The sequence below is a fragment of the Lipophrys pholis genome (assembly GCF_963383615.2).
Source record: "Lipophrys pholis genome assembly, chromosome: 17".
NCBI lineage: Eukaryota > Metazoa > Chordata > Actinopteri > Blenniiformes > Blenniidae > Lipophrys > Lipophrys pholis.
In genome coordinates this window covers 4,608,675-4,623,072 of record NC_137643.1, presented here as the reverse complement: position 1 = coordinate 4,623,072, position 14,398 = coordinate 4,608,675, and the positions used below count along the sequence as shown (strand labels likewise).

The 14,398-nt window shown below is 40.3% G+C and overlaps 1 protein-coding gene across 1 annotated transcript; it reads left to right on the top strand.

Annotated features, from left to right (window-relative positions):
- Positions 1-1,953: 1,953 nt before the first annotated feature.
- On the top strand, positions 1,954-5,138 carry LOC308122386 (uncharacterized protein). Its single transcript, XM_080484167.1, has 2 exons — positions 1,954-2,040; positions 4,445-5,138. The coding sequence occupies exons 1-2, from the start codon at positions 1,990-1,992 to the stop codon at positions 4,892-4,894; spliced, it is 501 nt and encodes a 166-aa protein (XP_080340293.1). The 5' UTR covers positions 1,954-1,989; the 3' UTR covers positions 4,895-5,138.
- The last annotated feature ends 9,260 nt before the right edge of the window (positions 5,139-14,398 follow it).

The window sequence follows — 14,398 nt, the reverse complement described above, 5'->3', positions numbered from 1 at the left end:
GTCTCTTCACTTCTTTAAAAAAAAATCCAGTTAACATTAAAGATCATCATGTAATATTTCAAGGATTTGTTCTTCTTTGAAAGTTACTCTGAAACACGAGAAAGCTTGTGGTTATTTACAAGAAGATCTTGATTATTTCAGAATAAAAATCCAGGAAGTTCATAAAAAATTCAACATTCATCACAGGGTGTGTGTGTGTGTGTGTGTGTGTGTGTGTGTGTGTGTGTGTGTGTGTGTGTGTGTGTAGGGTGAGATGACAGCAGTCAGACATGTTCTGGATCTCCTCAGAGACACAGACAACATGTGTGAAAGAACATTGTTGTCCTCTAAAGACTCCACCCACAAGACTGACAACTTCATCCACCTCCATTCATCTCCATCCTTCTCCACCCACCTTCATCCATCTCCATCTATCTCCATCCACCTCCATCCATCTCCACACACCTCCATCGATCTCCATCATCTCTCTCCAGTTCCACCTTCATCTATCTCCATCCATCTCCAGTTCCACCTCCATCCATCTCCATCCGTCTCAATGCCTCACTCCTTTTCTCATCCTGACTATCTTCCTCCATCGATCTGATCTTCCATCATTCTTCCTTTTTTCCTTCGTGGAGCTTCATCATCTGCCTTGTTTGCCTTCACTTTAATTCTATAGCATTTATCTTCGTCACACTCCCTGTTGCTTAGTTTCCACTTGTGTCCCTTCAGCTGTCACTTTCCACACTCACTTCCTCCCACATTCCTGCTTCATTCTCTTCTCTCACGAGTTAAAGAAAGCTAATAATAACATTCTAATTCAATTACCTCTGTTTTCAAATCTTAAGATTGTGTTAAATGTGTTCACACTGAAGTAAACAGACAATTTATGAATATTTACCATGAGACAATACAATACAATATTCTCACTCAATAGAAAAGACTGGATGTCTTTATAGGTGGCTTTTGTTTATAAGTTTGAGTCCTTGGACAAAAATCTGTAAATTTAAATGATTAAATATCCATCCATCCCCCGGACAGTGACTGCATGACTGCAGCCGCCTATCTGAACCTGTGGCCGATATCACCCGATCTCTCCTCCGTCACTCGTGAATGAGAGTCCGGATTTCTAAAAACTCCTCCACCGGAAAGCTGAATCAATGTTCAAATTAACACTATGGAGAAAGTTGTCTTATCTCGGCATGTAACTGTGTCTCTGAGGAAGAAATTAAATAATAATATTCCTGAAGAACATAATGAATCCTGGATATGAACAATTTCAGGAGCAAACAAGTTAATTTCTCACTTTCTGTACGAAGTCCTTTGTTCTTAAATCAATAATTACTGTTGTGAATGATGCTGGCAACACAGGATCTGACATCTGTCCTCTCACGTCCTGGCTTAGCTGGCTTTCTCTAAAGCACATGCACCTGTCGTACTTTCTCTCTGTTCAGCTCTCATTTTTCCTCCTCCAGCTCTTTCAACACATCCATCTTACTCTCTTCTCTGCTGCACTTCTTTGAAAACTTTCCAGACAGAGCCCCCTTGCCCCCATTCATCTTCTGCCTCCCCTCATGCTGTCTTCCCTGCAGTTGAAAGGAACAGACACTTCTGAAGCAGCACAGCCCCCCAGGCTCTGTTTCCTCTCAACCTCCACGCCCACCACCAAGACAAATAAAGCCTTTCTGTCATCTCTATCTTCATACCTGTGTTTAGGAAATTTCTTTGCACGTAAATGTGCCGTGTGTGTGTGTGTGCGTGCGTGTGTGCGTGCGTGCGTGTGCGTGCGAGTGTGTGTCCTCTCTAGTAGACTTTATAGATTTTTTGATGGCTCGCTGTGTGTTAAAGATGAGCTGCTGGGATGTTGTTGCCAAATTTTGAAAAACTTGTGTGTGTGTGTGTGTGTGTGTGTGTGTGTGTGTGTGTGTGTGTGTGTGTGTGTGTGTGTGTGTGTGTGTGTGTGTGCAGGTTGTCCATGAGGCTTACACCAGGTTCACAGAGGAATCTCTGATGCAGTCTGTGTGTGATCAACCCTCGGAGAGCACGGAGGTCACCATCAAGGTGAGTGCTGTAAAAAACACAATGAATCTGTTATAAAACTTCATGTATGCATGTTGCACTATTTAAAAAAAAAATGCACAGAGAAACATGCGGCCGGCACTCACAGTGTGAATACTCCTGATTCCAGTCTGGACCTTTTGGTGTGGAGTTTGCATATTTTCCGTGAGTTTGTGTGTTGGCTTTCTTTAGTAGTGAGTGGAGACCCAATGCACACATTTAATCACTATTTTAGATATATATTATACAACTCTAAACATTTACCGTGTGTTTTTAAAATGTATTAGATAGATCCTCCGCAGTGTAAATATATCTCCTCTCTGTATTCTTCGCGGAACGCACAGTGAGCACAATAAGTAGCAACGAGCGTGTGATTTATAAGCAAATTAAATTGACATTTGTGTTTGGCAGGTTGCCTCAAAACTAATTTCATTCAAATGACTCAAATCAACATTTTTATGAACAATTTTCTCTAACTCATTGAAGTCAGTTTTGGCGCCACTGTCCACACTCACTGCTCCATTGTTTTTATGAACATCAGACAGCTGTTTAAAAAAAACAAACCAAAAAACCAATGCATTACAAAACACTAGGCAGTGACTGCTCAGAGAACTCCACGCTGCTTTTAGTTAGCTGATTTCTGCAGTTCACACTGAAAAGAAGTAGTGAGAGCAAATATTTGTAACCTCAAACAGAAATCAGATGGATTGCTCTGTTGCCTCTGCTGTGTAACAGTCTTTATCTTCTTTTCTTACACAAACTGCTGATTTAAGTCGAGATCAAACAACAAATCAACCTCAAACCCCCAGAGGTGGCAAGTAACAAAGCATTTGTACTTTATTGCTTTGTTTCAGTGAAAAGGTCAAATCAACTGGGGATAACACACTGAAGTGGATTAATTTAGGAGTGAACTAGTCAAGAAAAATTACATTTCTACAGACAAGCCTCACTGGTCCCTCGGTGTCACTCATATGTGCTTGTCCAGACTTAAAAATGTATGAGAAACAAAAATTGGCTACATCTTTTATAGCCCTATGCTATATAAAGACCTACAAGGAACGTGTGCATGTTCTGGATTGTGGGGAAGTTACATGCACATGGAGAACATGCAAACCACAGAGAAAATCCTTCCTTACAATGAACCCAGGTCTTCCTGCTGTGACTCTGCTGCTCAGTATTTGAATGTGAATCAAGCTTATAGCTCAGGTTCAACAACAACAGTTTTAATATAAAGAACTCTTACTGACAAGAGATTTAGATACAGGAACTATGACAGCAATTAAACTTTAGCATAACATTTTGATCAGAATGCTTTTGCTCATACTGTCCACAAATTGATTACTTGTGTATTTTCTCAGAAAGTCGCTTTCTTTGGAGTACATCAAAATCAGTGACAAGTGCACTTCACTGGAAAGCAAAACTAAGACACAAGATGAAATATAGTCACTGAAATACTTTTTATGTGAGGCACAAATATTCAGAAATATTTCATTTTAAATGTAACTCGTGCTTCTGATTTCTGATCCAACAAACCAATCATGAGGCTCTATGTGAAATAAATTGAAAACGTGACCATTTTTAATAGACTTTCCGAAAAAGACATCACAAAACTGTATTTGAAATGTCTCATTCACTTTAATATTTGAGGTTATATTGATTTACGTCAAACAAAAAAACCCTCATTGACAAGACAGGCCCCATTTGTTGTTCAGCATAACACCAAGGACTGAATATTACACTGCAGAAATAAGATGTTTAAACCTTTCCAGTCTCATTTCCAGAGAAAATATATGAAATAACTATAATGTTATATTGATATTCATACAGTATATTCAGATTTTATACTCTGCTCTTAAAGGTTTGTTCCTCCGATTAAGAAATTTAAATATTATGTCTCAATATTGAATGTTGTAGGCAGCGGCAGCCTCATGTCCATGGCCATTGTGTTCCTGTAGAAATCTCTACACTGATGTCTATTCATGTGGTCTATTTACATTTTTTATTTATGTGCTGTACATTTTGGCTGTACTTGTGTTAACCAGAAAAAATTGTGTGTGTGCGTGTGTGTGTGTGTGGGTGTGGGGTGGAGTAACTCTACAAACATGGCCCAAGAAACATCTGCATACATTATTCACACTGCTTTTACCCTGACCTGGATTTTTTTTTTTTTAACCACTGATTTTCCCTCGTTTCCTCCACTGTGTTGGGGGATCCACTCTGTTGAAGGAGGTCCGCTCTGTTTGGGATCCATGTTGAACTTACTGCCCTCCTCCCCCTCCTCTTTTTTTTTTACTGCCTTTGGTCCCATGTGCTTTCTTGTGATTTTTTGTTTCATTTTCTCTCCTTTTCTTCCTCTGTCTGTACCTACAACATGGCTTTGTGTAATCTTCTTCCTCTCTATCTGTAGGGCCTTGAAGTGTCCAAACCAGGCCGCTACCAGGCTCTAACCTCAGACAATTTCTTGGAGATGAGCGACTCTGGAGTGGAGTTTACTATGTCGGCCAACCCACTGGACAGCGACACTGATGGACCCATGACTTTCGCCTCCCACAAGCCCCTCTTGAATGCTATCTCCCCCACAGCCATCACGGAGGGAGGTCACTCCGACATCCTGGAGGCCACGGGGGTCCCTGAGGGTGAGCTGAGTGCCACCCGAACCCCGGACTCAGCCATGAGTGCCAGCCCTGCCTCCAACCCTCGCTCACTTGCTCCAGCAACTCCTGATGGCAGCCTGCAAGGCGCCGCATCACCAGGAATGGCCTCCAGGGGCACTGCTGAGTCAGATTCAGCCAAGACAGATGGAGGGGCCGAAAGTGGAGAAGGTGGGCAGGAGGAGGAATCAGCCCAGAGCACCTGAGATGAAGAAGCAGGGTGTATTTTTTAACCCATGATTCCTTAAACATCCACAACCATCTGGTAGGAAACTTTCCATATCCAAACATTACCAAGTCTCGTATTACTGTATCTGAAACAACGTATTAACGCTTCGATCGGGATGTCAGTGTAGCCTAGAAAATAATCACAAGGCCAAAATGCACAACACAGATTCTAATGCACTATGCACCGAAAAATGAAATGAAAAGCAAGTATCCCAAACTATCAAAAAGAAGAAGCAAAAGAAAGCCGTTCCTTGAAAATGGAAATGCATGCATTTAAATTACACATTAAAGTAGATATCAAAGTTGTAATCTACAGAAAAATGATGACATTAGAGTAGACTGCATGGAAGAGGCTCAAAAAGAAGTTCATAACAATATGAAAAGGGTAAAACACTCAGCACTTTCAGGAAAACTCATAAATCGGATCAAATGTTTTATATTTTTTTTATTTTACATCTGTCAAAGGAATGTCGAAAGGAATTATAGGAGTTTGACAGTTTGAGAGGTAGAGCTGGTATGCTCCAAGGACTGAGATGTTATTTTTCGAGACCAAGGCTACTAACATCAACAGCAAAGAGTTTCTCTCTTTCTGAAGCAAATCTCAACGTGTTGCCTCTGACAGCACTTTGGTCTGCTCTCAAAGCATCAGACAAACACTGCAATGATTGCATTTCTACCCTCCCACCCACACACAGACTGTATTATTAACAGTACAAGCATGTCAGGAAGCATCGCCACTTCTCAGAAAAAAAACAACAAAAACTGCTTGCTTCAGCATTCAGTCAAGAACGATTCCCGTTTTTATGATTTCTTAAAATACCTAAAACAAGCTGAACTAAGATTCAGTAGCACCACTCTGGTGTGTGTTACGTCTGTTGTTTGGCTTTCTCTCATATTAAGTGTCAGATCTGCCACAGTTGAAGGCATCAAGTCCAGAAACCTGTGGAAACATCCACCTTGTCCCACTCGCACTAATGATGAACTCCAAACAAACGCCCACAAGAACAACAGCTAGAAACTATCCACTTCCGTTTTCAGTCCCCCCCCCCCCCCCCCCCCCCCCCCCCCCCCCCGCGGAGAAGCTGCCACAAACCCTGTCAGAGGAAAATAAAATTCAGAGAACACTCTGCAACACTTTTGGGACTTTTGGAACAGCTCCTGAGAACGTAATTGGATTCTCGGTCTCTTTGCAGACGGACCAATTCACGGACACCATGGAGTGAGGAGCGCTGATAAAAGAGACGACAGAGATGGAACAGGGTACTATTCAGGGAACAGATAAATGACTTGCATGATTTAAAGCCTCCTATTTTCATCTCGGCCCCAATCCATCTCACGGAGCTCTGATTATTGTAGCCCAGTTGTTTGCCAAAATGAAGTGACTGGAAAGACGCAGTTGGATCGGTCTGCGATAACGAAGCAGCCTGCGGCTCCAACTGAATGAAACTGAATAAGTGATTATTGGAGGTGCGTGTGTGTGTGTGTGTGTGTGTGTGTGTGTGTGTGTGTGTGTGTGTGTGTGTGTGTGTGTGTGTGTGTGTGTGTGTGTGCGTTTTATACAAACGAACCGGCTTGACTGGAGTGTATGCTGCATGGAGACAAAAGCCCTTTCAACTAATGAAAAATAGGAAATGAAAAAGTTGAGGAGGATTATTGGAGAGTAAAAATCTTGAATGAATGGTTAAATCAATATTAATTCCTTCAAAATAGCAAGTCTGGACATTTCTGGCTGGTGAATTTGTTCCTGCGTATAATGTACTTACAAGGGCATCTCACAACATATGTTAAACCACGGAGGTAAGAAAGGTCAAATGTTTACAGATATATTCAGTTTTAATGGGTTTGGCTTGTCCTTTGCCACATTTGATCAATTCTGGGGCATTTAAATCCAAATTTATGAAGCCGCACATTTATTGTTCAGAGCTGTGAAGCATATGTGAGTTTTAAGAGGTGCCTCAGGCTTCACAGGGTGGGCTAAAGTTCTAATCAAGTAGCTCTTAAATGTCTTTGGGTAACAGCTGTTCTGCTTCTTCCACTCTTATTCTTTTTTAAACATGAAGACATGTTCGAACCAACAATAAATACCTTTTGTGGGAGAGTACAAGTGGGGGACAAGAGAAAAGTGCCGAATATAAAACATGTTTAAAAAAACGTAGTAGGTTAGATTAAGCTCTGACTGCTCTAACAACTACTTTTGACTAATTGGTTCCTCTTTCCTTGCTGTGCGAGAAACCTGTGGGCTAATTCATGTCACGGGGAACTGATTTACACTACCGAACGAGAGCGAGACATCTCACACAGCTCATGAAACTCCATCCAAGCATGTCTTCTCCGCCACAGGGCCAGGCCTGTAATTGGCGAGCTCCACCAAACCACAGTGATCTTCATTATAACAAGGTCTGAGTGTCCCTAGGATCCCATTTAGATGTCACACTTACTGTTGCCATCGACATCTGTTCGTAGTACGGCTACCTCGCGCTGTATCTGAATTGATGTCAACCTGGAAACCTGTGAGACTAATGACCTATCCCTCGGAGGGTTGCTCAGGGCAGGCAGACAGGCACAGATATCTTATGGCTGGAAGAGAAAAGCACAAACTTTCATATGTGACCCTGTTAAAAACAGCAAAACAGCTCACAGTGTAGCGGAAATGAAAAAATGGGTAAAAAAGAAGAAGCAGCTATTGTAAATACGATGGAGTGATTTGCAAAATAATAAATAAATCCCCTTCTCAATCAGGAAAACCTGGTCTAAAATTGAATCTTGATCCATTATGATGGCGTGAAAGGCTTTGTGTACTTTACTTACATGAGACTGATGTATAGCTCTTTTACCTTGTGCCGGGACATCTTGGCTTAATCCCACATATATTAACACGCAACGGCAACAAGACTCCATGATGCCTGCGTGCAACTTGTAAATATCAGGTTGATTCAAACGAGCTTTGATGAAAAGGTTAGACGGACTATTGACAAACCTGTGGATTTTTGGTGGATCAAATCTAAAGCAATATTAATGATAATGGCACTGAGTCATCGCTCACATTCACAGTGCGGATAGGAGGGTCACATGTAGCACATTTCCCCATCAATCACACTTGATCATCCCCATTTTCCCCTCATTTTTTGTAAATATGAGTATATGCGATTTGCATGTGTGTAGTGTGGCATATAAATATGTTTCTTACTGCAAGGCTTATGCAAGATTTTATACTATTGAAAAGCTGCATTGATCCTTTAACTGCACATTCACAGTAGGTAGAAAACTTTGCCTTTAGCTGGGAAAAACTCTGCTGTCTGACTAATGTCTTGCTTCCAGGATTCCAGGTTTGGATCACAGTGATGCTGAGTGAAATCCTTTCATGGAAGACCGGCAGGGTGCAACTGCCTGCAGGCTGCATTATCTAACACATCAAAACCACTGTTATTTACAGTATGTCCTGCCCCCAAGAGGGAGAAATCCACCACATCAGCAGAGACAACTGGATGTGGCTTCAAAGCTCAGGCTCACTCTGAATATTAAGAAAAAAACACAACAGAACAGGCAAATGGCTGCCACATTTTCGATATAATAACTCATGTAAAGCTCAAACGGATGCATTCCGAGTGACACTGAGCGAAATACTGTGATCAAAGTTCAGCTGAGGTGCAGCTGCCTCCAGGCTCCTCTATCTGACACTACTTTAGTAAATTAAAAACATATCATTCACAGTCATTCCTTAAATATTGCAAAACAAATATTTTTCATATGGAAATGATCAAATGCTTTTTGAGTCAATTACTCTGTTCGTTCTTTTTTTGCCTTAAAATAGTAGTTCCGGTTCTTAGGTATCGTGATTGAGCCCTCTGGTAGTGTGGATGAATACTTTGTGAAATTCGACATTTCAACAAAAACTGCGACTGCATTTTGCCTCGAACCTGTTTCACTATGTCTTTAAGTTGGAGATGATGCAGAAAGAAATGCATCTGTTTGAAAATAATAGTTTTGGATGGAAACGAGCCCTTGTTTACTGCTTTGGCTGGGAGTGTAACTCCGGGACATAGTTTAGCCTAGTTTATTGAGATGAAGTTGGCTCAGTTTACATCTTGTTTCTCGAAATTTGGGCTCTTATTCTCTGTTAGGAAAGTGCTTGCACATCGGCTTTGCTGTTGTTGGCGAGCGCCGAGACCACAGATCCAATCAACATGGTGACTTGATCCCAGTCTGTATGCAAAAACCCACAACAGAGTCACCAATCTGGCAAAATGACTGTAAATGTATGTGCTTTCATCTTAATTAAATCCTGTGTATTCATACAACTCAGGTTATTCATCTTGCAAACAACCTGCTTGAAATTCTGCATCCTGAGTAGGAAGAATGATTTTCCACTTCTGTTATTTCTGCCAGCAGTGCTGCAGCGTGAGTGCAGCGCAAGAAAGTTAATTAGCATATCACCCAAAAACGTAAAGAGGAAAAAAAAATGAAAAAGAATTAGGCTGCTGCTGTGGATATGCATGACTTACTGAGAAATTCAACAAATTCACTCCAAACTACGAGCGGTGCTGTGTGGAAGCAGTTTGGAAAGCGTGCCATCAGAATAACTTAGAGGTTCATCAGTGAAGTTGAAACATTTCCATATACTGAAAAACTTCACAGGCGTCTGTCACTGCTACATTCCTGAAATTGGAAAGCTCCGTAGTTTTCTCAAATCTGTCCTTTTTTTCTTTTTAGAGTGAGGATGAAAGGTTTCATGTTGAACATACATTATAAAGCCTCCTTTGGAAAGCACTTTAGTGCAGAGCAGGGTGAGAGGACACAACCCTCCTTCAGATTTCACCATCTGTCTCCTGGAATCAAAACATCCTGTAGGTTCAGACACTCACAGCTGACATGGGCTTTATGAAAGGATTTCACTTTCTGTCACTCATCCTTGGTTTGATATTTTCTGTTTCATTACGCATCTGAGCCTCTATTCACAAAGCCTCTCAGAACAGAGGTGCTGATCCGTGTGTGGGTAGAGGGAGATTTAATAAAATGTTCTTTCATTCCTGCGAGATTCGCTCCTCCGTTAATCTACTATTCTCTATAATTCCAAAGAACATAATGAAAAACCATGAAATGATGTCTGCAGTGTGGCAGTTTGCTAATGCCTCTGATCATAACAGACACAAAACTCCGTAAGTACTCTCAACTGCACTTTCTGACTCTGAGATCAATTATCCTCCATTCACTCCAGTTCAAACCACTGGCCTCTGTGATTGAATTCTGTCTGATTCCTGACAGGTAATTGGAGAAGCTAATTGGAGGCCGCTTATCTTTGTCTATCTCGTTCAATGAGTGTAATCTTTTATTGAGAGATCACATTCAGAGTGATGGATAAACACATTTCAGGTCAATATTCCTTTGGAGGCAGCACTTCTACTGTGGGCGACATTGTGAATTATTCACGCATGTTAGACCGAAAATTGTTTCTTTTCATTCATTTTTCATCACCGTCATACAGCAGCTCTTGAGAATGTCATTTTGTAAAGAAAAAAAACAAAAACAACAAAGAAATTGTATTTGTGAAAAGCTTTTCTTATTGTTAGTTATAGTAAATCACACCCACCACCCCTAGAGAAATGCACCTCCTTCGACTGACCGAACATTTCATTGTCAGGACTTTTTGTAGCAACATATTTAGCACCAAAAAAATGACTGTCGCCATGCTTCGTATTGCTTCTTACTCTGATATTATAGCCTATATCTGCAGTCCCAGTGTATACCTAAGAGTTAGTGTAACTTCAGCATGCTGACCAGTAGATTGCTTGCGGGACAGCAGACGTGATGCCGATAGCTAATATAGTAATCCTGACTAGATGAACTGTACTTTTCTGTAGAGCCGGCCTCCTGAGCCCACCCTGATTTTGTGGCTTTTTGTTTTTCATAATCTGTCTCCAGGATGAAATTCACTGCTGGGATTTTGCTGCTTAAAGCAATTCAAGTTTTTGTTAAATTCCCGTCAGACAAAACAATGTGTTGGTGTTCAGGACTGTGGAGTACAGTGTGAAATGTACCCTGTCAGTATATAGAAAGGTACACCATAACAGCTCCATTAAGGTGCATTTACACTATGTCCATGGCAGCTCCGTTTCAGGCCAACGTGAACAAAACGGGATGGACGTGAGACAACGCAGGGGGACGGTATGGGCAAACGTAACAGGTCGTGATTGCCGTGGGCACCGTGCCAGATTTTTAAACTGTCAGAAAATTTGCCACAGCGCTGATGAGAAACTTAGTAGCTCGGAGCAAAACGGGATGAACGTCATTGGCAGCACGTAACTGGCCGTAATAGAACTTGGAGGCGGTCCGTAGTGGGACGGGAGGCTTACAGGAAGTGACGTAGTGGGCGTTCTATCGCGGTTGTTTCATGGTTGCTTCACGTTTTATCACGTCGCGCCGCGCTTCGTCACGGTTCTCACGGTTCTCATGTTTAATCGCGGCCTTGACAGAACGTGAACAACGGGCCACGCCTTCCTCAGAATTCCCCAAAATCCCACGACGCACTACGTTTCAGGCAAACGGGGCTGCCGTGGCTGCCAGGAACATAGTGCAAACGTACCTTTAGGTTTTAAGTTTCATGGTGTCTTAAAGGTACAATACGTTACATTTTTCTTTTATGTAAATTAGTAAAACTTTAAATAATAAACAAAACAAAAGTCTTGACGTCATCTTAAAGAACATTCCAATCACAAAATCTAATCTGGACCACTGCAGCTACCAACAGAAATGACAGGCGAACAGCCTAAAACCCGTCGAGAGCTGAAAGATCTCAACACTGCTACCCGGTGTACAACAGTGGCATTGCTTCATTTCCACTTCCTGCCCCTTTCAAATTGCTTCACTTTTATTATTTGCTTGTATTCTTTGGATTCTTAACCCTTTTTGAATATATTTTTTTAAATAAAAATCAAATCACGTGCACTAAAAATATGCAATGATATTATCGTTCCAACATGTAATTCAACGTGCATCAATTCCAATTTTTGTATTCCGTTATTTTGTATTATTTATCCAGTATCATGACCAGTTTATAGCTATAAAATCGTTTCATTTGATTTGAACTCAGGGGTCCTCAAAGTGTGGCAGGATGAGCTGTTCTCATCCACCCCACGCTCCCTCAACTCTGTCTCACACCAGTTTACGGCTGGATGTTGGATCTCCTGATATTCTTCACATGATAAGAGAAGCTGTTTAGATCCTAGACAATAAAAATAACTCTTGTGAGGCTTTATTTGAAGATTATATGTAGTCTGCACCTGTTTTTAATTAAAAAAAAAAAAGTTTTTGTCTACAAAGCATATTTTATAACTTAATATCATCTCGATTATACTCTTACAACTAATTCAGCCACCACCAAGGCTCCAGAAGGAGCCCCGCTCCACACTTTGAGAACCCCTGGCTTGTTTAGTTTGTAGTGAAGAATAGTTTGAGCCAGAATCAGGCTTCTTTTGAAGGAGCAGTTCCATCCTCTCGGTTGGTTTTGTGACCCAGTAAGAAGAAGAAGTAGTAATGTCATTTTCAATGTGCTTTGTGCAGAGAGGAAACCATAAATGATTATATTATTTCTATTTGGAGCTCTGCTTTTTAAAATGATTGACTTTTTGTCCTGATCTGTAATAAATCCAATCTAAATTACATTATGATGTCAGTATTGGAAATCTGGTGACCTGGAGAGTAAAAACCTCGAAACATATATCATGTAATTTGATCTGGAAATGCAGTGTGTTTACTCACATATATACAGAATAATGCTCTAAAAGAAAGTTGTCCAGTGTGTTTGTGAGGAGCGTTGAAAACCAGGCACCAACAGCGGGGCTATTGTTTTGCTTCTATACTGTAGTTTTGAACGGAAGGGGGCACATTTGCATGTTGTGAACATTTAATTCTGATTTACTGTAGATAGTCCAATGAAACATGCAAATCTGTGTTTTTCTCCTCATTTTGTGCTTTCACTTTATTTGTGTGAAAAGAAAAGCTGCGCAGAATCATTGTGATGTACTTTTGAAAGTTGAATTTCTGATCTGGATGCTGGTTTTTCTGCATGACAGTCTTTGTTGTTTCATATACTTGTTTTTTTTTTTTATATATATCTTTCAAAGAGATTCATATCTTCAAGACTTCAGATCCTGTTTCATGTTTTTTTTTCCAACGCTTTCAAGCCATTGACAATAACAATATTTCATTGTACTGCCACGAACAAGCCTTGTTTGCTTGAAGAATAAATCAATGATCATTGTGGATTCGACCTTTTGGCATTCTGCACAGACTTTTCTAAGGTTTCTCTTTTTTTCTGTAATGAATGAATGATTCCAAATAAATGAATTATTAACAGAGAGGAAACCAAGAGCTCAATTGTTTGTGTTGCTTCTTTTTCTTTGATCCTTTTTAAAGATTTTCTGAATCTGAACTTCAATAAAGGATGAGCAGGCATCTAAAACATGGCAGGAAAGATAAAATAAATGAAAACTCTGACAGAATACACACACAAAGTTCTGATGGAGAATGCAGGACTTTATGAGCTCAAATGTCTAATCTGTAGCTTGATTGAATACATTCAGAAAAAATAAGAATACGTAAGGATATAGGAAGTCAGATTGATAAATATTGTAAAAGGTAAAAGGATATAAACTTTATGTCGACAGTATCTTTTTTTTCATAAAATCTCAAGTAAAATTGTATTCAACAACAACAATAATAATAATAATAATGTAATACACAATTTTCATTTTTAAACAAAAATTATAAATAACAACAGGTCTTGAAGTATTTCAGCAATGAATGTTAATTTCATAGTTTAGAATAGATATTAGAAAACTTCACTTTTCCATTCACATGTTTTTGTGTGGAATTTTCTGTATAATTTCAACAGTTTTTACAAATCATATTCAGCTTCCACTCCAGCTTTAAGTAGAACTATGATTGGATTGCCGATTCCCATTCTTGTAATTAGAACAGATGTTATGTTGCACTGTGGCGCGGTGGTCGCACTCGTCTCACAGCGAGACCGTCTGGGTTCAAATACCAGCCATGGCCTTTCTGTGTGGAATTTGCATGTTCTCCCTGTGTGTGCGTGGGTTTTCCTCTATGTACTCTGGTGTCCCGTGGTTGTCTGATGAACTGGTGACCTATCCAGGGTGTATCCTGCCCTCACCCCGTAGTAAGCTGCGATTCGCTCCTGCACACTGTGACCCTGCTCAGGATGAAGCAGTATAGAAGATGGATGATTCACTTATTCACACATTCTCTTTGATATATGACTCTTCATGACAAGTAAAGATAAAATAAAAAATATAAAACAAGTGATGATCAAATAGCTAAACCAGTAAAAGCATCAGCAAGTCATAATTGTGATTATTTAATTTCAGAGATGTAAACTAAAGTTTGGGGATAAACAGAAAGCTTTGAATAAAAGTTTAGACAACGTTTTATAATCATTCTGTAGTTTAAATATGCCTGAAGGC

Excerpts from the sequence above, each read along its gene's own strand:
- LOC308122386 (XM_080484167.1), top strand. The coding sequence starts at position 1,990 with ATGCAGTCTGTGTGTGATCAACCCTCGGAGAGCACGGAGGTCACCATC. Across the intron at positions 2,041-4,444 it reads GCACGGAGGTCACCATCAAG|GGCCTTGAAGTGTCCAAACC; the intron begins GTGAGTGCTGTA and ends CTCTATCTGTAG.